This window comes from Sparus aurata, chromosome 12 (genome assembly GCF_900880675.1).
Source record: "Sparus aurata chromosome 12, fSpaAur1.1, whole genome shotgun sequence".
Lineage (NCBI taxonomy): Eukaryota > Metazoa > Chordata > Actinopteri > Spariformes > Sparidae > Sparus > Sparus aurata.
In genome coordinates this window covers 19,596,053-19,623,820 of record NC_044198.1, presented here as the reverse complement: position 1 = coordinate 19,623,820, position 27,768 = coordinate 19,596,053, and the positions used below count along the sequence as shown (strand labels likewise).

Here is a 27,768-nt window from a genome sequence, read left to right as displayed (position 1 = left end):
ACAGTTGTAAAGTCACTGTCCTTGAAAGATAATTAAATAGGTTAGTTTCCAGTGGTGGAAAGTAACTTAGTATATTTATTAAATTACTGTACCTGAGTACAAAATTGAGTTACTTTACATGTGTCCATTTTATGTGACTTCATACTTCTTCCTCTCCCAGGACAGACTTTTACTTGTGGAGTATTTTTAACAGTATATCATTTTTTTTTAATTGAAGTAAAGGATCTGGATATTTCTTCCTCTGTTAGCTTCCATCTATAGCAAGACTTATGATACACATTTATATGCATCGGCTTGTTCACTCAGTGGCTGAGTTTGTACTAAATCATAAATGCTTGTAGCTGCATGTTAGGTTTTGATAAATGGCAGGAAATCTTTTTTCATTTGCATAACGCCGGTATAATAATGTGATACTACATGGACGTGCATATAAAGCATTCCATTTACTGGAGTGCAGTATATTTGCTGGAGAAGCTCTGAGAGACATCAGACATGTGCACTCATGGTCCCCCCCCCACTGCTTAACAAAGGATGCTGAATTGTGGAGACATGTCCTCTTATCCTGCTCTGCTCTCTCAGTCAGTCAGTATCCCCAGGGCGTCTGATCTAAGAGGTCATTCAGTTCGCCACAAGAGGAGAGATATCCACCCTCTGATGTTACAATCTCATATATATATTTATATCTGTTATTTTATTATGCTTTAAAGCTTCATATATTTTATTTATTTGACATATTTTTTTTTAATTACTTTTTTTTTGTTGCATTGAAAGCAGAGCAATGCTGCCTCACAGCATGTTCTTTGGCTCAATCTACAAATGCATATCATGGTACCCACAACGAAGGATATACATGTTAGACATGCCTGTAATATTCATATTCAAGTTGATTAATAGGCGTTGAGTTGTGGCTCCCCAGTATTCCTTCACAGCTAGGATGAAATCTGCCTGTACACAATACAATACAACAAAATCTAACTTGCAAAATCAGGCAAGTATCTTTACTGACAGTGGAGAACGGGGTCAAAACACACAGCTGTGTTGCGTCTCTTAAGACTAAACCAGAAAAAAATGGATCCCCACTCTCCGTTTCCACTGTATCTCTTTAAGGGGACATAAAATACTTCCCAAATCCTGTCAATAAAAACAAAACTGAAGATTAACAGGGAATTGCATTTAAAAGACCAACAAGTCAGCAATTAAAAAAGTTGCAGATTGAAAAAAGAATGGATCTGATGTTTTTACTGGAAAGTGGAGTAAACAACGTTTTAAACCATGATTTAAATGAGCTAACAGTTTAGGCAGACCTCTGGTTTTACAGTAAGTACAGTTATTGCCTAGGTGTAGGGCATAGAAACTAAAAGCTGCAAGCTGCTCTGTAGTGTCCATTTGTAGCCAAGCTATTCTGAGAAAAAAAAAGTCAGATCTCAATCAAATTTCTCTGAGTGGCCCTAATCCTCTTCCGTAGTCACCGGATGGCTTCAAAATACAAAACGCCCCTTGTTTGTGACCTCAAGTGAATCAGGGCAAGGCAACAGAGCATAGCTTAAAGAGGACACAGCATTCCATGATGTTGAAGAGGAATAGCCAGACTGAGCCTTCTTGAAAACAACCTCAGTGTTCAGGGGTATTTAATGAAGATGAGGTGGCCAGTATATTTAATAAGCAGCTGTACATTCTTGGTCTTGCTGTGTGTGAGTAGAATCGTAATTTCTAATGGCTTTATAATAAATGAATTCATTAAAAAAAGACAAAAAGACAAATACTTATTTTTCACAATAGATTTTTATTGTGGTCGTTTTTGTGTTTGTTCTTTAGTAGTGGTTCCTCTTCTTACATGAGATTCGCCATATGTTTAGAGGAAATATTGCACACAAACATCAGAAAGCACTAAGGAATACTTTCACTTGAAACTAATTGCTATAGGTTACATATGAGTCTGGGGAAAGGGGAGCAGAGAGGATGCAAGAGATCACAAGACAAATATACCACACGGCTGCAGACAAACATTATTAAAGTTCTCCCGAGAGAAAGATAAGGAGAAAAAGGCAGAGATAAATAGAAAGAGAGAGAAGTAGAGGGAGTGTAGAGAAAGAGGACAGAGAAAAGAGAAATGTCGGTTCAAGAGAAATGTCCGTTCAGAGTTTGTAGGCTTGTTGTTGGTTGTGGTTGTTGGTTTTGAGGTTCCCCCAATGCAGGAAAACTGGTCTGTAGTGATATCATGAACACCTGACAGCGTTCAGAAAATATCTGGTGAGCTCGGTGAATCAAGTGAAGAATAGCCCCAAGTACCAAAGCCTGTAATCATCTAGTTGTGTGTTGTTTATTGTTTCTCCAGAAGCTGGCCTGTCGTCGTTTAGACCTGTGGCCCTCTGTATTGTTCGTTTGGTTTGTGTCATGTTTGTGTTTAAAGTGTCGAGTTTTTTTTGTTTTACATACTTTCACCTAAAACGCACAAGTCACTCACTCTCACCTCTGTGTGCTGCCTCTCTCAAGACTATGCCGCTACTGGAAGCTGTTTTTTCGATTTCATCCTGGCTTCAGAGTTACAAACTCTTTCGTCGCACGAAACGTTCAGCCTCCCAAAATGCTCACATCAACCTGAAAAATCTGCACTGTGCTGCACCCACGATCAAGTCTCATATCAATACAGTGCCATTGCAAATCGCTGGAGTTACCGTAGTGTACAATGGCATGGCACAACTTGCAAAAAAAATCATATAATGCTCCTTTATTTAGCCCTGTTGTTCTTAATGCAAGTCTGAGCAAAAATCCCCTTTAAAAAAAAAAAAGAAAAATTTTAAGTATTATAACTCATGCACAGCTTCCAACCACTCCATCGGCCACAAAGTTATTTATAATTATAATACAATGCTTTAGAAAAACAAGACATTTTAAGGTTTATGAAAATATCCTGCCTCGCCAGCTTTACACTGGGAAAAGTCTAGCTTCCCCTTAGCACAATGATTACATAAAAAACAGGTATAAGAAATAAGATCTGTTATTTTCTTCTTTTGAAATAACTTAAGATCTGTAAATAAAACTAATACCTCTAAAAAGCGTCAACATTGTTGGTGGGAAATGATTTCACAGAACATTCTGAGGCAACTTCCTGTTGCTTTATGTAAAAGGCTATTTGGACAATCAAGCAGAATAAATTAAATGTAACATAATAAATAAATATTCACACATCAGCAGCAACATAAAACCAGATTGAAAATACCCAAAACCTCCGTTTAAAATCAAATAAAATCCAGGAACAGTTTCACAATGGCTGGGGCACTTGGTCTCGCCCGTGATGAATATGAAGTCAGACATTATATTAATGCTAATTAATGTTGAGCATCCTTTCAAGTTTATTTATATTTGCCATCATTCAACTCTTGTAACCATTTAACAGTCCTCCTTAGGACAGACCCTCCGATGTGTAGGGTTACATGCCCACTCATCTGCTAGTTGCACCAGTTCTTTTACATTCATTTAGACTCCCTAAGGCAATAACAGAAAACATCTTGTTCTATCCTTTGGTGTGGATAACAACCGTTATTCATGAATATATCATACGCAGGGAAGTTTTGTTCCTTGACAGCAGTTAAATTGATTAAAAGTTCTCATGCATTTTGATCTGGGGATGCAGAAGAAACTCGATACTTCAACAACAACATTATTATTTGATCTGCACTAGAGTTAATTGGACAATAATGGCTTGGCTGGTTTTTGGTTTCTGATTTCCTCCCAGTTACAACCCACTTACACCCCAAATCAGAAAACACCTTGAGGGTGTCAAGGGGGTTTTACTTTAAATCTAGAACATTGTCCTTTGCCCCACAAAGCTAATTTGTAGTCCTCATTGCAGATTGTTTTAAGGTTTAGTACACAACAATTATCATTTTAGCATATAAGTGTTTAAGTGTCTGCTTAGGTTTTATGCTACGTGAGTTTGTGATCTTGCTCATAATGATCCCTCCCATTATCAGTCACTAGGCCTCATGACATCTTGCTGAACAGGCCTACATCTCAATCTTACAAGCTGGGAAGGACTCATCCTGCATAACAACAGTGCTGCTGCTGGCCAGAACCATGATGTTGAGCTCCTGCTGCTTGTCGTGGGTCTCCTGGTACCACTCCCTCATCACATCTGTGTCGTGGGTTGGAATCAAAGTGACCTAAAACCAGAGAGGAGGGAAGTTTTATTCACCAAAAATGATCTTGTCTTTCTATCTCTTCTTCCCTGTTCATGTTTGCATGTCGAACTCTGCAGTATTTATGACACGGTTTCGACAGAAAAATGTAACTATGGAAAGATGTGTATAGTATAGTGTAGTAAGACACGTAGTGATGATAGAAGTCATGCGACCACATTGTAGTCAGTTTATTGTACTACTGGTGATAGCATTTATGCAACCAAATGAAACGCAACGTTAACTTGCATTACTAGAATTACCATCTTGTAATTGTATGCCTAGGCGCACCAGTCAAGTTGCTGTTCCTGAGCTATGGCATTAAATAATGGGAAGAACATGTTTTGCAGAAAGGCTTTTGACCTTTTGGATAAACGTTTTCATTATTTCATAATTTTATCCTATTAGACATACAGTATGTGTAAAATTCTGTCCACCAAAATTAAATCAGTTTATCCTTGAGTCCCAGTATATGCTTGTGCCAAATCTCAAGAAAATTCCCCTAAAGCATTCTTAAAACATCATGTTCACAAGAATGGGACAGGCAGATGGACGGATGAATGGATGGATGAACAACAGGAAAACATAATGCCTCCAGCCACGGTAATCGACAGCGCAGGGGCAGAAAGATTGTGGAACCATTCAGGATAATGAAAGTAGACAACTAAACAAAATATGTAACAAAGGGCGAGTCATTTAAGACATCTCATTGTGGAAATGTTAAATTATATCTTAAACATTTGAGACTTACCTGCATGTTGTTGCCCCACTGGGCCTTTCCTTCCAGCAGAGCATCAAGGACAGCGCGACTGGGCTCCTGAGCTGTCATATCATTGCCACTGACCACGTAGTAGGAGGAGCGCACCCGCTTAAAGAACTCAGCATCTACATTCTTGGCACTGCAGTGATTTGGGATATAAACCAAATCCATGTACATGGGAGGGCAGTTTGGCAAAGATGCCCCACCTGATACCTTTCCACTGCCAGTACCTGAAAGAGGCAAACATATACCTTCGTCTTAGATCACCTTTTAAAAAATATGTGTAGTGGTTGTGTAACTATAGGTAAATACTACTCACCTGATGTGGCACTTTTTACACCCCTGGATGCAGAGGTATTGGTTGCATTTTTGGCATCTTTCCCTTCTCCGATAGTTTTCTTTGGAGAGGCAGTCTTTGAGTCCTTTAATTTTGATAGACCAGTCTTCCTGGCTGGTGAGGAAGACTTTTTCACAAGCTTTTTCTTCTTGGCCTTTTCTCCATCTGTATTGGCATTGTGGAGGTTTTCCTCAGCCTTGAGGGCCTCTGGGTCTACCATGCAGACATCATGGTGGCCTGAGGATGGAGCAGTGTCCCTGAGTGCAACTGGGGGAGGATCAGCATGCCTGTATGTCAGGGTTCTGTCAGTAGGGAGAGTCTCAGAGTCGTCTTCAGAGTCAATGTTGGCATCTGCTGTAATAGAGGGGCACTCCTCTGTGCCAGGTGGAACATCTGAGTCTGTCTGGGAGGGGGCAGATTCACTGATGGATGTGGGTGGGGTCTCCTCACATTGCTTGGCAGAAAGCTTACCTCCTGGGGGTGGGGGTCCTCCTCCTGACTTAGTAAGAGGCTTCTCCTCATTCAAGGCATTTTCTTCACTGATGAAGTACTCCAGAGGGCTAGGGTTGATGAAAGATGGGGATAGTTCTGTCTTGGGGTGACGGTACTCACATGAGGTGACTAGGCAGAGGTCGACATCTGTCTTGGATGGAACAGAGGGGCTCCTCTTAGTGGAGTCTGGGTCCTTGGAGCCACAGGCAGAGTTGTAATTACACTGATCAGAGGAGAGAGGTAGATATGATGGAAAGGGAACTTTAGGGCTCACGGGGGATTTTGCCTCAAGTGTCGAATCCTCACATTTAAAGGGATTAGTCTCCTTTCCTGGGGAAAAGGTCTCTTCTTTTGGAAAGTTAAAAGACGATGATGGTGAAGCAGCTTTTGGAGGTGAGGGTGACTTGTCATATTTCTGCTGTGTGTCAGATTTATTAGAAATGCTGTCTGCAGATGGTGAATGTGGGCTGATGCTGTCTTTAGCCGGGGGACTGTCTAGCACTGGGGATGGCTCATTGAAATGGGGCGAGTGGGTTAGAGATGATGCCTTGGGGGTAACTGGAGACTTTTCCGTCTGCTCAGCCCCAGCTTGTGGCAACTCTGTCATTTGGCATGGGGTTGTAACAGAGGGAGTGGACTGGGATGCATCTGATGGGGTTGCAGATGCAGCAAGGAGTGAATCACTCTCATCAAAAATAAAGGGCTTATCCGTTGTAGAGTTTTGTTCATCAGATCTTTTTCCATCTGAGGGGCTGTAGTCAACCTCAGTTGGGCCATTCTCTGTGGCACGTGAGCTGCTTCCCAGAGATAGGTGCTCTGGAGATTGCCTACTAAAGTCCAGGGCTAAGGAGTGGTCAGGGGACTCCTGGCCAAACTCTAGTGACATGGTGGAGTGCTCTGGGGATTTCGAGTCCTGCATCTGTGTTCGGCTTTTAGTCTTTGGTGAAGTGTCTGGGGAGATAGACATGGGCCTTGGGCTGTCTTCCTTGGATGGAGATCCCTCTGCCTCATGGAAAGTGGTTGGAGTCTGAACCACGGAGACAGACAAAGAATCATCGACTTCTGTTGAGTGAGGAGAGCCTACCTCAGCATGAAGTGAAGGAGAGTCAGTGGTTGGTTCTGGTAAGGAGCTGGTGGCCAGAGAAGCGGTGGATGCTGAAGCTAAATGTGAGAATGTATCTTCTGCTACCACTTCCTCTGGAGGGGTTCCTGACTTGTCTGATGTGGTACCCTCTGAAATGGACATTTTGCTTTCCTCTTTAAAAGCTGTGAAAGGATTAGTGTCAAATTCATGCTTGGTTGTTGGTGCTGATGACAAGACTGAATGGCCATTTTCTTCAGTTTTCTTATGATCAATATCAAAGGGTGACTTTTCTGTCTTTGTTGGGGAATCAGTTAGAGGTGGACTTTTTGGTGAGGACATTTCCTTCTCCAAAGGGGAGGAACGTTCTGGTTCTGGCTCGTAAGGCTCTGGAGTAACTCTATTGGAGAAATCCTCTTTATCACTTGTGACCTCCACAATTATTGGACCCTGCGCTTTGTCTTCTGACACAGGTGGTAGAATTCCTGCTTTTTCATCTACTGGTGACTGATAGTAAGGTGTGTGACCAGAGGACTGAGGTGAGGCACCTCCTTCTAATGTCTTGTCATCTGGGCTGATCGAGGAATCAGCTGTTGCTTTTGGGCACCCTGCCAGTGTTGTGGACAGTTCTATTGGAGCAGCAAACAATGATGGAGAATCAAACTTGTCCTTGCGATCCACTGACGGAGAACGTATAAGTGGTGATGTTGTGGAGGTTGAACTGAGTCTGGTGGGGTCTGTGGCAAACCCTTCAGGTCTCTCTGCAGAGGGAAACTCCTTCCCAACTTTATCCTCTTCTAGCGATGAAGGGGGAGATATCGTGGAAGCGGAGTGGTCGTAGTCGTGGCCTTCTGTTGCATGACTGTGAGAGTGATCTGACCCGAGCATATCCTGAAGTGGAGACAGCCTCTTCCTATCAAACTCTCCAGATGCTGGTGTCCCAATCCTGCCAACATCCTGGGAAGGAGATTCGTTCTCATCATTGGTGGTTTCGTCGCTCATAATGTCCCTTGGAGTCAACATCTCATCCATGGGTGTAGGCACACTGGAGATCTCCATGGTGGACTGAGTGTGGCCAGAGGTGACAGTGTAATCTTCAGGGGGTTCATCTCTGTTCTCGTCATCCGAAGCTACTGATCCCTCAAAGCCAACTGGGAGCATTTCATCATGGATCGATGCAGCGGGAGAAACAGGTGAGGACACTTTGGGTGAGGCTGATACAAACAGACTACGTTTCTCTGTTTCTTTCTCGCTCACATGCTGACTTTCTATGTTTTTATTCGTCACGTCATCGTTGTCTTCAACAGTATCTCGTGGTTTGACCTCATCATGTCCATCTTCACTGGGGGTAATCTTATCTTTATCTGGCTCTACTCTCTGTGGCTCATGAACTTCTTCTGTCTCTCCCTTTTCTTCGTATTCCCCTCCCTCAGATGTCTCCTCCATTACAGTGCCTTCATCTTCAAACTTCTCAATTATGCTGCCATTGAGTTTTCCCTTAAGAACTGGTTCTTCTGGAGTCTCTCCGCTGTCTCCTTCAGCCTCTGTCGTGGTTATTCCCTCATCCACAGACTCTAGTGCTTCAGGTGACTCTTTGGTTTGTATTATTTCTTCATGGTGGATCATCACAGCTTCTTCTTCCTTATTTTGTTGCACAGTTGCATCATCGTCCATCAGCTCTTCAGCTTTGAGCTCCTCAAAGTCCTTGGTGAGGTCCTCTGGTGTGGACATCAGAGATCTTTCTGCTTCTGGATCCTCCACAGCAGCAGCCACAGCAACAGCAGCAGCAGCAGCAGCAACTGCAACACCAGCTGCAACTTTACCACTGCCTACCTTCATCTCCTTCTTTGTCACTTTCGTCTTCCCTGTGTCTTTAACTTTGATGGAGTTCCTGCTTCTTTCTTTGAGGCATTGTCTTTTTTCAGCGGCTTTGGCTTTGGTGACGGACTCTTTTCTTCGCCCGAAGCAGATGTCTTTTTTATGTCTTTAGTTGGCCTTTTGACATCTTTCTTTAGCTCTTTCTTTTCTTCCTTCTTCTCCTTCATAGGTGAGTCTCTTCTTATATCCTTTTTGATAACTTTCTTTGCATCCTCTTTCTTCACTTTCTCATCCTTTTTAACGGCTGCATCATCTTTCTTTGCAACTTCTTTTTTCACCTCCTTTTTCTTTTCAACTGACACTTTGCTCTCCTTTTTGACGATCTTTTCTTTTTCAGCTTTGGGCTTTAGTTCAGACTTCTTTTTCTCTGGGGTATCATTTTGAGCTGTCTGCTCTGCCTTTGCTTTTGACTCTTTCTCAGATACCTTTGCCTTTTCCTTTTTCAGCGGAGCCTTTTCTTTTTTCTCCACCTTCTGAGTTTTTTCATGAGTTGATTCTGCATCAGTCTTTGCCTTTTCTGGTGCTTCCTCCCTTGAGTCCTTCCTGAAGCTTTTGATCGGTGATGGCTTTGGGGTAGACTTCAGGCTCTCTTTGCTGTCTGTTCTGTGTTTCATCTTGGCTTGCTTTAGCGTTGGTGTTGACGGCATAGAAGCGGACATCGCTTTTTGAGTGACAACTGGCTGTTTCAGGAAGTCCAGGTGCTTTAGTTTTTCTAAACCTTCAAAGATGTGATTCTGGGTGGCATTTCCAGTAAACAGGACACGCACAACCTTATCTGAGGGATTTGCAGGGTGCCACACAATCAGGGAAGAGATAGAGGTCAAGTAAGAGACAGGGAACTCAGACTCTTTTCCATTTGGCAGCAGGATGGAAGCGGTGTCTTTTTCACTACCTGTCCACTGCTTCATGAAGTGCTGCATCTCCTTGCTGTTCTTGGATGGATTAAGCACATACATCTCAAGCTTCCCAACACCCATTTTCTGAAAAAGTGTGAGCGGCTCTATGGTGTTTCCAACAGGCTTATGCAAAGGCTCTATCCTTAAATTTAGCTTGGTGAGGAACTGCTGAGTGAACGCTGCCTCCTCAACAATCCTCCGCACTCTGTAATTAGGTTCAGGGTTATCCAGGTTTTCAGGAAGGTTCACAAACACAACACCAATATCTGGCGAAATCATGTTTTTCACCCAGTCACTGTTAGCTGTCGAACCCTGCGACTGTTCCTCCTCAAGCTCTGAAACCTTCCTCTGCAGCATGCTATTGATGCCTGGCAGGTTATCGTCACCAATGTGGGTCAGGAGGATGGAGTCCACCCTGTCAAGATGCCTCACCAGCTTCCAGAAGCATGACTTCCTGTCCGAGCCACCATTAATCAGCATGTTGAAGCCATTGACAGCAAAGAGAGCTGAGTCACCACAACCAGCAGGAAAGATGTAACAGCAGGGTTTGGAGAGCTTGAGGAATCCACCAGAGGTTGGTGGTTCTAACATGTCAAACGGAGATGGGATCTCGACTGATTCAGATAAATACTCTGTAAACTCTGAGAGGCCCTCCATCTCAGGGAGAATAAGTGTGGAGTTTAGTTTCATGTTAATGAAGTCCTGCAGGTTGTGTTTGTCCAAGTTGGAGTTTTTCCAGTCGCCTTGTTCAGGGCAGGACAGTGTAATGTTGGCTTTGTTTGCTGGGTGAATGGTGCTGAGCAATTCACCAATCTGTGCATGAGAAAGATGAAGTGACTTTAATTTTTAACATACTGCAGTCTGTGATGGAATGAATTGCGTTTTGCACAGTTTCAGTCTGTGTGCATGTACATACTTGTACTGTTGGTGTCTTTAGACTACTAGGCAAGTCAACATAGATACAGACAAGAATGTATGCTTTTCCTATCCTGTACTAATTGACCATGGATTCCCTCCATTAATGTAAAACATGAAAACTGCCAAAAGTTAAGGTTTTTGCTATTTCAGGGCAACAAAATGTGTTTATGATCATGTGGAAAACAATTATATGGCCACGTTGGCTCACCTCCTGGTCAGTGAATATGTCAATGAAGTTGAAGAAAGAGAAAGATCCGGACTGAAGAATCAGCTCCCCAGTGTTTTCAGAGCATTGCCCTGAGAGAACCAGAAGCTTGTGTCTGGCCGTGTCTGAGATCATCAATCGAACCTGGAAATCAAAAGAAGATTTTCTGTGACAGTGTGCTGCTGACCTTTGTCGAACGTAAATGGACATTAAACTGAAGAAACATTTAGACGAGCATGTTTGGCACGTGAAAGAGAAACAAGTATTTTATCTACAACCCAAGATGGGATGCTGTGTAAACCATAAATACAAAAGAATGTGACAATTTGCTCATCCTTCTTAACAAAGACAAATCCCTAATGTTTTACATCATAAAGTTTATTGATTGTTGAGACAGGGGCAACAAAAGATGGGGAAGGCTGTGAATTGCTTAAAAACACCTGTATGGATCATTCCACAGGTTCATTGGTGACAGGTAACAGTATCATGATTGGGTATGAAAGGGGCATCCTCAGTCTAAAGGCTCAGTTGTTCATAAACAAGGATGGGATTTTCCACTATGGACTCAGGAACATTTTGTACAACCGTTGTCTGTACACAGTTGATTGCATTCCATTTTTATGTATGTTTTATGCAGCAGCCCAACTTTTTTGGGATCGGGGTTTTACTGCCTGTAAAGCCTTGCTGCTGCAGCTATCAGCTTAATGATTTTGTGTATTTGAAATACCACCAGCCTCACGTCACTCAAATCCATTAGCTAATTAGCTGACTTGCTCGCTTGCCATCCACTCTGCTAAGTTTCCCTTTCATCCCTCTATCTCGTGCCTCTCTCCCTTTCCATAGGTCTTTTTTTTTCTACTTCAGCAACATCAGCTGTTACAGGCAGCTTGCCAGGTCAATCCTGCTGCGCTCTCAGATATTATTAACGCACAGTTTGACTGCAGACATGGCTAGGGGGTGGAGGCAGCGCTGAAACGGAGCAGTGAGACAAGAGAAAATCTTGTGGCATCTACGCTCCTGCATGTAATTGTTCCTTTTAAAATGCAAAAGGTAAAAGGCTGTTCTTGTTATTCTAGCAGTAAACAAGGAATTAGTCTTGTCCCTTGAGTTCCTAATTGCGCCCACATTTTCATTCCAACCAACAGCAAACAAATTAAATAAAGAGGATGGATAATTGGCCAAATATGGAGGACAGTCAAAGCTGAATAATGATGCTTTTAAAGCTGCAAACTGCTTCGTAAATGCGTGTTTTTTTAAATGGATTTATGAATCTGAGGATGAAATATCGGGCTACAGAAAGAAAGAGGCAGAGGTTATGTTGATGTAACAGACTGTCAACAACAATTATAGCTCATTTTACCTCGGTGCTGACCGCGTCATCTGAAGGGTTGATAAGCACCACCGTCTCCAGGACATTACTTTTGTGGTGAAGAATCCTCTGCCCTGCAAAACAAAATAATAATTTCATGGTCACATCATTTCGTCATACCTAGAAATTGGATTGTTTTTCATTTCATGCCTGTATGTTATATTTGACACGGTGTTAACTATACTAATTCTACTCTTGCAGCTCAGTTTGTCACTCCTTCATGCCACACAAACGTAGAATATATATTTATTTGTGCTATGACATAAACAGAGGAAATAATATCATCAGTCATACTAGCGATGAAAGGAAATTATTTGATTAGACAATCATCACAAAAGGAATCTTCAACCATTTCGATTTATTTGTCTTATTTTCTATGAGGATTTGCACCTTTAAGTTCTCTTATGCGATACTAAGTTCAATATTTTCAGGTCCCTGACTATTGGACATCATCTTAGGGATCATGAAAGTATTGTATATAGCAACATCTTTATAGACCAAACATTTAATTCATAAACTGAGAGAATAATTGGCCAATTAAGTGACAGTCAAAAATGATCTTAAGCTGCAGCCCTACTGTGCCAAACAAGCAAATTTGTCGAAATTATGTGTTGCGAATTGATTTGGAATCTTGTCTGTCTCTTTCATTACACTAATATGATATGATAATATTTCAACCAACCAGCAAAAGCCTCAAAATCACTAACACATTCACATCCTTTTTTCAGCTGTAACATTCTTATTATTTGTGCTCGTCTCCATTCAAATTAGATTAAACAGATCCTGATGAATCTCCACTGATCTGGTTCTTATGTGGGGCAAGGCTCAGCACATTTATCAACTAATTCATCAAACCCGGTCAACCTGGCAGCTCTAATCTGGCTGTGTAAATGTTAATGGTCTCTGCGGAGACGAGCTCTTCATCTCTAAGATGGATGAAATCTCAGGAGATGCGAGCACAACACGCCCCTTATACCCTAAATCTCACTCCTCAGCATGAAAACCTGTTTCAACATGAAGTCAATCCCCCATCAGCCTTTGTTGTAAAGATATCAGTATATAGTTTGCACCGAGTTTTAGGAAATGATGATAATGCAGTCAATTTTTTGAAGTGTAATTAAACAGAATTATTATAGTCATGTCATTATGTTATAATCAGGAACACATGACATTTCTTTAAAACAATTACCTGCAAGAATTCAGGTTTTTTTTTTTCATTTCTTGCCACATTAATTTGTAAACACTGCACTACAATATTACTTTATAGAATTAATCTGGTTATTTATATTTATTTCTGGCCGCCCGTGTTTAAATAAAAATATCCATTAATGCAGCTGTAAGTGGTTTTTATAACATTTCATAACAGAACATTTAATATTTAACAATTTTGGTCATTAAAATATCATAAAGTAGTAAATGGAGTTTCCCAGAACAAAAAATGTCGTCCTCAAATGTCTTGTTATTCCCAACCAGCAGTTAAAACCTAAAGATAATCAATTTTCTGTCCCAGAAGAAGAAAACCAGCAAATATTTCCATTCACAAAATTAAAAGAAGGGTTTTTTGTGATGAAACAATGGATCAGTTTCTTCTGATGATTGTCTAATCAGTTAATCCCCTGATTAGTTCAGCTGTACTTGACTTTTCTAGTTGGACAAAGCAAAACAATACAAACAAGAGCCAACCATTTTTTGGTCTCTCTGTATAATAATTCGGAATAAATATGGATAAATCCATCACACCTTGCCATAAGTAACATTTTCCTATCATAATTCAGAGCTGTCACATAGAAGATGGACAGTGGGGTGTGACAGGCTCATCATCAATCATCCTAGGTTATGGATGATTGATTATGATAATGACCTTGATCCCACTGTGTGTGTGTGTGTGTATTAGGGGGTTATCCTCTGGTCCAGCTGACATGGACAGGTAATCATTATTCACCCCAACACACCAGGTTCTGCTCACTCAACCCTTCTCTTTGTTTCCTCTCCTCGTTATCCAATTTCTTTTTTAAATACATGGAGCAAACTGGGAAACGACTGTTTTAATTTTGATCATTTAGATTTGATTTCCGCCAGTGTAAAAACCCAAGTAAATGCTGCCACTAACATTCTGAGAATAAGACAAACAAGAACATATTCCCTGTCAGGTTCAGAGTGCACTGAGGTGTTGCTTGGATATAAGCTTCATATTCAGAATCCTAAGAGTGCAGTGTGTGCCTCGTCTCCAGAGACACGATGCTGCAGCAGCTATCAGCCTGCTGGGCCGATTCCTCCATACATATTTCATATGGTAGATTCTCGTTATGGAGCACATAGCCATTAACCCTGCCACATCCTCCCCGAGGGCTGTCAGTCCCTCCATATGGAAGAACTCTTTCATTCATTGCTGTTAATAGTAAAGTGTCTTCTATACAGTGCATGACTCTTCGCCTCTAATGTTCTGGGGAATTCGATTAAGGTAGAGATAATGACTGAATTTTTAACCCCTACCACTCATTTTCAAGTTCCCCCTTGCCGCCGAGAACACAATTGTAAAACGTAGCGGTTGAGATCCCCCCCTTAAGAAATGGGACAACACTTTCAAAAATAATTTGTTGTCAATGCCGTGCCATGATTTCTCGTGTTACTGTGACAATCCTCTTATTATCACAATGCCATTTATCTGGTGGAGAGAAAAACATGGATGCTCGCAATTCGTTCTCAACTTCACGCTATCAATTAAGTAATCAAATAAAAAAGAACATTGCGTTATTCCCTGGCTACTAGCAGTGCTTTACAGGCTAACATTGGCCACCCGTGCTCCCACTCTCACAGTCTGTAGTAACATTAGAGGGGAGTGGTATCAAGTGCAGCGACTTCGCTCAACCTTAGTTAAAATTCTGACATTATTTGCCATCAAAGTAGGTATGCGACATTGAAATATATCAAAATGCAGGACTGTCGGGCACAAATCAGCAACAGCGCTGTCAAGTTCTCAAATCCCTCAGTTTGAAGTATGTATCATGGTTCCCAGGGGGTGATCATAATGACTTCCCTGACTTTCCCAGAGGAGGCACCATCAAGCTGAAATCATTTGTCTTGCTACATATATCCAGATCTTTTGCTATGAAATTGTGTTCAGACACTCATGATCCCCAGTGGATGAACCCTCTCATTTTGGTTATTCAGTGACTATGTGAAGTTTTCACTTATCTTGAGAAATATCTCAAAATTTATTTGATGGATTGATACATACAATCATGGTCCCCATATGGTGAACCCTTATATGTTTAGCAATTTTTTTTCTAGCACCACCATGGCATTGACATTTGCACGTTTGAGTGAATGCATACCGTGATATTTGAGGCAGTTTGGACTTCTATAATCCCCAGAGGATGAAGCCCTCTTACTTTGGTGAGCCCGATAATTCTTCAAGGTCAAATTCAAGCTGTCCTAAACTCTGGTTTATGACCACATACATGAAAAACTAATGCTATTTCTGTTAGAGTCAGTGCTTATTATCAAATGTTTGCATGCTTAACAGGTCTGGCTATCTAAGACAAGTGTGCCCTTCACTCAGAGCCCCTCTGTCTGGCACACAGCATACAACCTGACCAAGAAGCTGACACGATGTTGGAGCTCATTAAGTCAATGTAGCACTGGACTTAAAGGAAAGCGCCTCTTATATTTCATTGGTCATCACTTCATGGGTGTCAGCTTATCGAAAGCAAAATTAACCAAAACTGACATCCCTAGTTCTAGCTGATGAAGTCTGGAGACCAAAATGTCATGTAAAAATATTAAATACATTAATAAAACTGCATGTTGTAAAAGCCTACTGCCGTTGTATGAGCTTTTTATTAGCAGCTTTGCAGCAGAGATTTTTGTCAGTCCACCATCATCAAAATCCCAGTTGACTGTGGGAGGAACCAGCTTCACTCAGCTTTGTTCTGGAGAGGCAGCAGTCTTAAACTGATGACCAGAGCTCAGAGAAACGTTTTCATTGGTCTGTGAAATGAGAGAAGAATCAATCACGGAGGTCTATTGCTCATCCTGTTCATGACACTGTACACCAGCCATGTCTGTATTCGCTAATGTAATAGAAAAGCATTTTGTTGTCTCTCTGTGGGCAACGCCCTGTTTACAGCCTTTCATGCTAAAATACAGCAGTCTGTATTAGGACTAGAAAAGCTCGAGGCAGCGACCGTCACCCTGCCAAATTGCTGTGTGTCCACGCTTACTCGTCAAAATATGACAGATTGTGCACTGGAGCCTTATTGACCCTGACAATTACCTTGATCGATAAAAAAATCCTTAGTGCCCACTGTGTCTCTGTCTCAGCAGGAAGCGAGGTAATGTGACATGCATCACTGAGCATTCTCCTTCTGGCTGAATAGAAAGTGCAAGACTGGTGTGGCCTGTCTGCCACAGACTGAACCAGACAGGGGAACGTCAATGTGGATGGCACCACACCAAAAATAGATCAGTGGAACAACTAAATTCGGTACCTCCTTCATTTTGCATCACACAAAGGACCTCGCACGGTAGGATTATGATTCTACCTCCTCAGGTGGATGCCCTGTATGTGTCAGCATCTTTCCCTCTGCTGTCACTTCTTTTTCCAAGGCGACAGAATAATTGACCACGGTGACATTCAGCGGCAAAAATGGGCGCCCCCCTGAGAACAGTTTTCAATGTCACTTGTTCCCCTGTCCCTGCACAAATGGATTAAAAAGGGAACCCGTATGTCTGGCCATGGAGCTAATGGCACCGTCGCTGCTGTTAAACCGGGTGAACCGCAAAGCAGTCAATCACTTGTGTAGTAGTATTGACGCCACTAAAGAACATTCAGTTTTAAGCTCCTTTGCTCCCATCATCTTTAGGAATTAACATGTCAAACAAGTGACAACATGGCAGGTGAAACACCATGATTACAAAATCATTATGTCTTCCAGCAACCTGTTTCTTCCCCAATTCCTCCAGCTATGAGGATGAAGGATAATGTAGCTTGATAGCTGCATGACTGATGAATCAATCTGCTGATTTACAGCTACCGATCTGATCAGTCAGGATCAGTTGTTTTAGATACTGAGAGAAAACAGGATCCTATTTGCAGGACATATCAGGAGGATCTTTATCACAGACAAATTTATTTGTGAAAGTCGACACGATTCTTTATTACAATCGATCGGTGAATGGATTTGTGGTTTAGAGACAGCCATTTACCTCTCCAGTTGCTGGAAAGGCTTCAGTGCTATCTGAAGGCGAATCTATACGTAACCTGAAGTATCACATATGCATCAGGGCGACACAGAGGCTCTCCTGTCTCGCCCCTTTGTTTTGTCTTCCCCGTGGGGTCCAGGCTTACTGTGCACTAACGCAGTGTGATGGATGACATTTCATCTATCAAGCAGACAGATAATTGCACTGGTCCTCCTGCGCCCAACACCACCTGCTGGTTTGCGTTTCCCTGTAATTACCAAGCTCAAACCAATGAACCAATACAGTACAAGCTAAAGGTAAACATAAACAACTCAAATAAAGATAAATAATTGATCTATTTTGACAACGAATGAGAAACGAATGAGGGCGGCTGTGGCTCAGGGTGCCAAGCGTCTTGTTATCTGACGGGTCGCTGATTGGATTCCCCTGGTCAAAGTGTCCTTGGGCAAGATACTGAACCCCAAACTGCTCCTAATGTGCTGGTCGGCACCTTGCATGGCAGCCACTGCCCTCATTGAATGAATGTATGTATGTATGAATTACTGTTAGTTGCTTTAGACAAAAGCGTCTGCTAAATGCCGTAAAATGCAGACTGAGTCATACCTGACATAAAAGCTGTAGCTCACCCTCCAAATGAATCATCCTGATCCTGAAAAAAGCACTTATTTGATATTTTGATTCTCAAAAGTATAGCTCTACATTTTGGGAGTTAACTTATTGGCTTTGTTGGCAAGAGTAAGATGTGATGATTGATACCCTACTTGGATATCTTTCCAGTAAATATAAGGCTACAGCCAGCAGCTAGTTGGCTTAGCTTAGCATCAAAAGAAGAAACAGTTAGCTTGGGTCTGTAAAAAAGTCACAAAATCTGCCTACCTGTCCAGCAGGAGCAGTGAAATATCTGGCAAGGGAATAAACAGTTTTTTCCTTTTAAAACTTTTTTTTATAGATCAGAACAAATTAAATGCAATATTTCAATTGGTAATCAGAAATACTTTATTGATCCCAGAAAGGGGGAGTTGGGTACATTAGAGTGGTTAAAAACAAGTTAATAATTAGAAATAAGAGTACATAGGAATAGAATATATTTAAAAATATATAAAATAACTGTAAAACCTATATGATGAAATAGATATACCCCACTTTGACTATAGTGTAGATAATATTGTGTATTACTACAATAGGTAATAATTTACAGTATAAATAAATGCTACAGACAACTGTAGAACTTACTTTAGCCTTGAACATGCTGATGGATTTTGTTGCTTTTGGACAGAGACAGACTTGCTGTATCTAGTCGTAATGCTAAGCTAACCTAACCAGCTGCCGGCTGTTGCTTTATATTCATTGGAAAGATTTCCAAGTAGGATATCAGTCTTTTCATCTAACCCTCGACAACACAGCCAAGAAGTTACATCCCCAAATTTTGAGCTTTTTCTTTAAGAATTACCACAAAACATCAATCTGCATGTGTGTTTTTTATGATAGAGATTCTTCAGTATTTTGTGTTTCATCAAATGGTACATGATAATCACAAGCTTACATTTCAAGTAAGCTTCTACAAAAGAAAACTGTACAAAACACAACTCCATGCAGGGTAGCTGTTCTTATAAACATAAAAGCCTTTTCAATGTCAAGCGAAATATTGTAGTTTCTAGAAAGCGCTTCATAAATCAGTTGGTGTATTTAAAGTTCAAAGACAGTGAAAATCCCCCCCTTGAAGAAGAGACTTGGCAAAAAGCCTGAGGCGCAGAATAAAAGGGAACAACATTATTCCAGTTTTAGCGCTTACACAGTATTAAATCTCCATGTCTTGGCTTAATTAATTCTCTGATCAGAGCTGCATTTCCATCGCTGTGTTGCAGCTTTTTAACCACTCGCATCTGTCTTCACCCTCCTGACTTACTCTGTTTTCCTCTCCAGCGCCTCGATCCCCTCCCTCGTCTGCTCCCTTGTTTGCTCTCCTCTCTCTTTTCCCCCTCACCCTTTGTATTCCCCTCACCCTCTCTGTTCCCCCAGTCCTCTCTGTTCTCCTCCCTTTCTTTATTTTCATGGACAGACACTTGCCACCGGGGATTCCACGCTGCTAATTACTCCCAAATCAACTGTGCATCCAGTGCTGGGTTGCAAGGCAACGGAGGAATGGAGGATGGGAAAATGGTAAAAAAAAAAACAAGGTGGGATGAAAGGGAGAGGGGATTTGGAGTCTCTTTGAATGCTATCACAGATAAATCACCATTTTTCACCTCCCTCTCGACCTATTGCACTGTAAGCCTTTTAAGAGATTTAACACAGGAATATTAAAGTAAATCACTTGGTTGAGTCTGCAGCAGCAATATGAAGAATGAAGCCCTGCCGGCCGTACCCAATATGGAGGAGAGCCAAGCAGAGGCTTTAACTGCTGCCTCCCGTCAAGGCCATACTGCCCACTGACAGACCACATGTCCTGCCACACTGGATCTGTTCCATCTTTATGGCGCCTGTCCCTCACCTTGCACACGACGCACCTATCACGGGACAACGCTACAAAATGCTGAAAGGGTGTATCCGGCGGTAGGTAATAAAACCTCCACACTTGGGGTACTGTTAGTGTACGCTGCTGAAAAGTGCAGTGTGTGAATGTACACGTACTCATGTACAGTTTAGAAGTACTCGTACTTTGCTGACAAGTAACACATGTTTCAAGCTATACATTATTTATCAGACTTTGATCCTTTGTCTGCCTGCCCATCCCCATGTCAGAGAGCCTTCACCTTCGCAATAAACCTGAGCTTCAGTGCTCTGGTGGTCCGCTACGAAACAATAATACCCTCTTCCATTTCATAATGCCTATACATACATCTGCGGCTGTTTTGGTGACAAGTCATCCAAAACACTTTACTCCACATAGACAGTAAAATTATAATATATCTTGTAACATGTCACACATTACACTTTGGAAGTAATTTGCCCAACAGTGTTTCTAGAACATTCATTCAGTATTTTCATCAAAAACAGGTACTTCACTGCAAAATAAGGAAGTCTTCTTTAAATCTCAGGGTTTACATTTAGAGAGAAATGTTTCTAAGTTTAACATCCTTTTTTTACTGATTAAACTGCCCGTCATTTAAAGAATTATTTACAGTTACTTCTCCCAACCACAACAAATGCTGATTCTGCATGTGAATAATAAGTATACAAAACATATTCTCTTTAATAAGTTACTTTATTTCAGTACTGTATGTTCTTAACTTCACTAAAATCCAGAATTTGTTCTAAAAAATGTTTAGGTGCACTTTGTATTTTTGGGAAGGAAGCCTAAACAAACTAAATAAACAAACTGTCTATGTTTTTCATGCCTGAGTAAACTAAATGTCATACTGTTTTACTTTGTTGGAAGCTATGTTCTTAAAACCTTATTTTCCTCTGAGAACAGCTTTTTTATTCAGTAATGGAAAAAATGAATATTTCTTCCCCAAAACTACGTAGTGCCCCTTTAAGTCAATGATCTTCATACTTCTTCCACCACTAACAATATGTGTGTCTCAGGTTCTATTAAAGATGCAATGGAAGCTGTTAAGCATTAATCAGACTGCTGGTCTGACATTGTTAGCGAAAAAAGTATTTTATTTCCAGTTTACCTCTGACATCGGAGGAGAAACGAGCCGAGTGTCTGGAGACAAACAGCTTCAGCTCCTGGTCCAGGTTGCAGTCGATGAGGTTTGTGTCCCACGAGCGGATCCCTGCGAGAAGAAAAACAAAGATAGCAAGAAAAAATAATCAACACAAAAACAATCGAGAGCAAGGACGCGGAGAAACACAAGGAGGAAAAAAAACATATGTTAGCTTTGCTGTCTGAAAAATGAATCAATGCACACGGCAGACATCACATCGCCAACACACGGTTGGCAACAGGTCTAACAAATGTGCTAAGTCTCACCCTCACACACCCCCCACACACACACACACACGCGCACACACACACACACACACACACACACACACACACACACACACACATTTAAATCAGTGATCATTTCGCCTCCAGTTCGTTGGACAATCTTCGAGGGAACATGTATGGACTTGTTACCGGTTTGGCAGGAGAAAATAAATCTATGATGGGAAATATCTATAGCAGTGTTTCTGTTTCGCCACGGGCCAGACGCACTGGCTGCCTCCACTCAGCTGAGTCATGGTGCTATCATCGTCTCATCATGATTATGCAGAGTAAAGGCCTTCTGGAGGCTTCATGAAGTTAGGTGATGGCATGAAGTGAGATTAGTCATTAAAACAAGGAGAATTTTGCACAATTGTTTCTTTTAAAGGGTATTGCGACAGAACAGTAGGCCCGAACAGAAAAACAATGGGTGTGTCAAGGCTATTATCCTGTCCCACATAATTGCAATCTTGGATATTATCCTAATAATCATCAAAAAATCATCATTAAAAATCCAGTATTGCGCTCAAAACATACTGGATTCACTTTAACCTTTCATATTGTTGGGAAACAAATATTTTGATTAAATCTCTTGAATCTTTTTTTAAGTGCAAAACAATCAAACTATCGCCATCCACGATAAATGATTTTATTATCTCATCCCTGAAGGGATGAAAGGGGGAAAATGTTGTTATTCCCAGTCCCATCAATAAGATACGGAAGCAGCACGATAAATGTTTTGATAGATGTTAATCGCACTAGATCTGAAGAATGAAAATTAAATGAATAAAACAAAAGCTTTTAAAGTGCTCGGAAGAATCAACAAAATCCACAAAAACTATCCATCCATCTGATGAGGAAGACAAGCAAAAGCTCCAGAGCAGCTACTAAAGGGCCTTGTGTTTTGATTTTTCACCAAGGTCAATGGCAAAGATTCAGACGCAACATCTGACAAATATAGTAAGGGCCAAAATAATAACCTGTTAATTTATAATTATAGACTCCTTAAATCAGATGAAGGGGTTATTTAACCACATCTGAGCTTGTTTATGTCTGTGAAACAAAGTACAGGAAGAATATAAATAACAGTCTTCATTTCCTCTTTTCCTCCTGCACTTTGAAAAAAAAACACACAGTAACTGCGCCATAGTCTCCTCTCACGCTCAGGCCAGCGGAGACAGCCCTCCACAGCAGCTGGAGCGCTTCTAAAAAAAAAATGCTCTAAAAAAACGCCCTGCTCGATTTGAATATCGTTCCTCGTGGCTTTCCGTAGGGACCGCAGTGCGGACCGGGCCACGCCCACCAGCCGGTGAGGCGATGAGAGAGCTGGATGCGGGGTGATGATGCTGATGCTGATGCTGAGAGATGTTCCCACAGGATGGACGGGGAGTGAATCTCTTCTGTGGCAGTCTCAAAACACAAGGCGCATTTTATTCATCTCTGTCGAAGCGTTTCTCTGCAACGAGACATAAAGCTGCCGCCGCTGCTGTTTTTCTTTGCCTGAGTGTAAACTGATGCGTGGGACCCTGAGACAAAAGCCTGACGCACCTGAATTAAATCCTGGCACAGTGCCGTGCGCGGATAAAAGAAACGCAAAACGAGATTTGTTGCGTTAATGACGCATAGTCCGGATCGAACGCTGCATCACTGGTGTCAGCTTCATTACAGGACCTGGCCCCACGTGCTGGGGGGATGACAACAACTGGGCCTGCTGACATTAACAGACAGATGACAAGAGGTCGAAAAGACAATAAATAAGAATGTAGGGAGGGAGTCAGTGAGTAAGATGTGAGGAGCGTTTTTGGCGACATCTTACGTTGAGGTTACGGGGAGGGGCTGCTCGGTATCATGATCCCTTCAAGTTCAAACAGATGATAAACGAAATATCACTAATTACCCGGTAATAATGCGTAATTGGCTCAGACGCGCGTAAAAATACAAATTAAAAAAAAAAAAACCGGCCGCTGCAAACAAGGCGCATCGACATCCTCGACACACAAGACGGGACTCCTGTAAGATAAACATCTCTGTTCAAGTTGTCATGAAGTCCGAGTGGCCTACACCAACCCACCCACCCACCTACCTCTCTCTATGTCCGCAATGGCACACTTCAGGTGATCCTCCGTGACGATCTCCCCGATGACCACCAGCAGGTAGAATTTGCTGTCGTTAAAGTGCTGCGAGGGGCCGGAGGAGGTCGGGGACGCCCCGGTGTTGCTTTGACCGCCTAAAGTCTCCATTTCTGCGGATTCTACCAGGGTGGCCATCCTGTCCTCTGTCTCTCTCTCTCTGTCTCTCTCCCTCTGTCAGTGTCTCGTATCTCCCGTACACACCAGCAGGATCCAGCAGCAGCAGCAGCAGCAGCCTCCTCCCTTTCAGTGGTCTCCAGACATACAAGTGGAGCGCTGATAGGAGTGGCCCTGGCTTTTTATACCAACAGACATTGTGTCATATTCGGTAGCCGGGGAGAGAAGAGGGCGCCGGGGCTTTTTTTTTTTTTTTCGCACACTCACTCCGCAGCTGATGTCATCCGCAACGAATCAAACGCCTCCGGAAGTCACCGAGGTCTGAGGCTTTGTGTTGAACACGTCCATCACTGCTCGACTCCTTCATCGCAGCCACAAGTGTAGCTGGGCTGTAGGGTTATTTATTGGACTTGTTTGAAAACAATCACAACCCTGAAAAAGACTTGTTTTTTTCTCGAATAATGAAAAAAGAAATATGAACAAGGCTTTTCTGTATCGATTTTTATATGCAACACCTCACTTCCACTAAGCATAGTGTCATCTTTATAAGGGTCATCCTAATAAAAAGCCTGCATTAAGAACAACTGACTGTTTTTTTCAATTCCCCTTATGTCATGGCAGTGCAATGCTTATTTGCTGGATGATCTCTATCCCTTTATTTCATTGGTTTCTGAATACAAATAAAAAGGTTTAAAGGGACACTATGTTGTTTTGGAGAAGGAATTAAAACTCAGAATTTTTATATTTACAGTATTAATGAGGTAAAAAAAAAAATACAAACTCAGATTTGATTTTTCCGTAACTGAATAAACAAGCTGATCTCAGAGGAAGATAAGGTCACCAGAACACTGTTTAAAGCTAGAAAGGTGGCAGGGTCCGCCAGATATCAACAAAGCAGAGCAGAAAGCTGTGTGGAATTGTGTTTTTGTTTGTTTATTTAATGTATTCAGTCAGAGTTTGTTTATTTGGTTTGTTTAGGCAGAAAAAAAATTGTCAAAGATCTGACTGCCCCCCAAAAATTACATAGTGCACCTTTAAGTTTGGTTTGTCTTTTTTGTTGTTGTGGTTGTTTTTGTTTGGTTTTTTTGTGTTTTTTCAGATGTGATGCTCTCTAAATAAGGTAAGGTATATATATAAGGTGACCATGTAAGGAAGAACAGATGTATTCTAAGTCTGGGTGATAATTTCTTTTTTTTTTTTTTAATTAAATGAAAATTCTCTGGTACATGATACAGAGCGGAGTCATAGAGTCTGGTCTGGGTTAGAAAATATCATAACATACACATTTAAAATGACATTACTGTCAAAATTACAAATGAGCTTCCCAAAATGAAAAATGGACGTGCTGGAGCTGCTTTTAGCTGATACCTCTCAAATGTGGAGCTTAGACTTGAGACAGCGCTAACTATTTTTAAATACAAGCTAAAAACCCGTTCACCTTTTCTTTTAATTCATTTTCTTTTTATTCTGTCTGGTTGTCTGAGTCTTTTTTTTCTCAGCTTTATGTTGTGTGTATTTCTGTGATTGCTTTTGCATTGTTTTTATATATATAATATATTTTCAAGTAATTTATTTTTTGAATTCATTCACTGGCATAATCTGTGAAGCACTTTGGGTTTCCATCGGGTATAAAATGTTCTACGTAAATTAATTTCTGCGTGTCTCACATAAAAGAGTCAGCTGATGGAGCCCTCTTCACATCTTTTGGAAATGCGTTCCATGATTTTACAGCAAATAGTCCCTCTTTTTAGAGAAACACTTTAATGAGAATACATTATACAATAATCACCATCTTAAGTTATACATATTATTCCAAAAGGCTCAGCAGTGATGTCATTTATAAAAATCAACCTTTCCTCACGTCGTCTCTTTCAGACGCGGAGTTAGTTCAGTGGCTCTTCTCTCAACCATCTCAATTATTCTATACATTTTATTTAATAAGAACACCAGACTGAGCTTTTCTCTGCTTAAAGCCACAGTTTCATACAAACAGTGCAGTGCCAAATGATAAAAAAAGGGGAAGTAACATGCACATAGATGACAGGAAAAGATCATTTTCAACATATTTAAACACCAGCAGATTAATCTTTATTTAATCTAATTAGATTTAACCTAATTGTAGTTTCATACAATGATCATTCAGAGGAATTCACAGTCAGGAGACGGGGTTATTGTCCACAAAACATCATGGCTTGCTGATTTTAAGGTTCAAGCAGACATGTCTCTAAACAGATTTTTAATTAATTTAATTTTCATATATACATATATTTAATATCTGTTATTTTTTTATTAGTATCCATCTCTGATCTCACTGTGGTTGGTCCCCCAACATCTAAAGATGGAGTTTCGAGAAATTCACTTAAAAAAACCCAAAAACCTTCTTTGATTGTGGGACACTTCCATTGAACAAAAAAGCAAGTTTTCATATGAAAGGAATATGAAATCAGAGCGCAGTTAAAGATGAACAAACTACAAATGGAGAGCAAATAAAAAGAAGAGAGATCAGAGTATTCCAGTCTGTCATAGTTTATTAGAAAAGGGGAAACAGTGTGTGAGCGTGTGCAGAAGTAAAAAATTCAGCTGGCAGCGAATAATAAACCATTCTATCTTATGATGTAAACATGAAGGAGGCTCAGTTCTCCCAGGAGGATAATCTAAAGCAGCATCTGAAACTCTGCCCTTTGTGAGAGCAGACAGACTTCAGAACTGCAGCCGACGTTTGCGAGAACAAACATCACATATTTCGAAAGAGACGGCGCAGGATGCACGGATAGGAACACAAAAGGACACACGCGCAAACCCTGACTTTCACGCTGGATTTCCCCCCGGCGAGCCTCATTGATGTGATTCGGTCTCGTGGATGGGGTCACTGCAGGTGCGTTATTGACTTTTAAAGAAAATGGCCATCAGGAGTCCACTCAGCAGCTCCTGATGTGAATATTTCAGGGCCTGCGTGGCCCGGTGGGCTGGGCACGGTCATGTTCTCCTCAGGCCACGAGAGGTGGAATCAAACATTCATTATACAGCTGGGAAAGAAGGGAGGCATTAAAAATACAACAGGCTGCCACCAAAAGTCTCCCCAACAGACAATGATGACCGTGTGTGTGTGTGTGTGTGTGTGTGTTGTTTTTTGGGGGGAGGATTGATGAATGGGATGGCTGTAGGATTTGTTTGCCCTCGTGCACTTTGTGTTTGTGTGCAGACGGGTGTCTCAAAAAGTGAACATGGAGGGATTTTAATAATTTAAGAACCGTAAACCCTTCTGGGTCTTACAGAACATCAAATCATGTGATGCCGCGGGTCACTTATAAAAAAACACCAAAGAGGTGAGACATGGCGTTAGGCAGAGCAGAGAGAGAGCAGAGAAACAGAACACAACAAAAAAAGAGAGCCAAGTCAATATACACATAAAGACAAGTTATGTATTTATATGTTATAATACGTCTTTCACATTGTTCATTTGTGTTAAACTAAACTAAAAGTGCAGAGTGGATGATGGTTTGAAGTTTGACAATTTCCCTTCTGTGGTGTCCCCCAGGGGTCAATTTAAAGTCCTCTTGTATTCTTATTATTTTGAATAACTCAAACTTGAATGTGACAGCTTGGAGAAGCGACAGACGAAACGTACTACTGCAAACAGTCAGAACAGTGAAAGTGGGGCTCAATTAACAGTTGAATTATTGTTGCACACAACCAATCATGCGTTGACATTTACGCACGTCGTAGGCAACGTACTTTTTGTAACTTTTCTATAATACAAGGTAATAATGCACTTGTATTGCATCGAAATACCGCCCAGGTCCAGGTAGATAACTCATATCACTCAAATATAACATTCTTAACATCGGCTTCCTGTTAAGTTCAGGACTAATTTCAGATTTCTTGTTGTCCTGCATGCTCCATCCTTACATCAGCAGAAGGTCATTTGGTTTCAGGGTTCTCCCCAGAAATTTTGAGTGTAGCGGCGCACCGTCTGTCCGGGGGGGGTGCAAACGCTCGTCAACGTCTGTCGGGGGGGGGGGCGAGAGAGACAGACGGACAGACGGTCATCAACTCCGTCAGCCGGGGGACGGACGGACGGACGCTCATCGCCGTCAGCCGGGAGCTCCTAGCCGTCAACCAGGGAACGGACGGACGCTCGTCACTGTCACGCGCGGAGTATAGCGGCGCTGACCTAGCAGTATAGCGGCGCAGCGCCGCTGTTCCACCGTCTGGGGAGAACCCTGGGTTTATAGGTTGTCCCGCACACTCAACTTAAAATAAAAGCAATTGTATCTTTATTTTGCG

General features: G+C 41.5%; 1 protein-coding gene across 1 annotated transcript; it reads right to left on the bottom strand.

Moving 5' to 3' along the window:
• Nucleotides 1-1,763: 1,763 nt before the first annotated feature.
• On the bottom strand, nt 1,764-23,864 carry map1b (microtubule-associated protein 1B). Its single transcript, XM_030435389.1, is given in 8 exon segments — nt 1,764-4,163; nt 4,930-5,168; nt 5,258-8,725; nt 8,728-10,435; nt 10,749-10,889; nt 12,106-12,188; nt 20,940-21,041; nt 23,319-23,864. Coding segments are annotated over 8 exon segments (6,081 nt in total). The 5' UTR covers nt 23,503-23,864; the 3' UTR covers nt 1,764-4,007.
• Nucleotides 23,865-27,768: the final 3,904 nt, after the last annotated feature.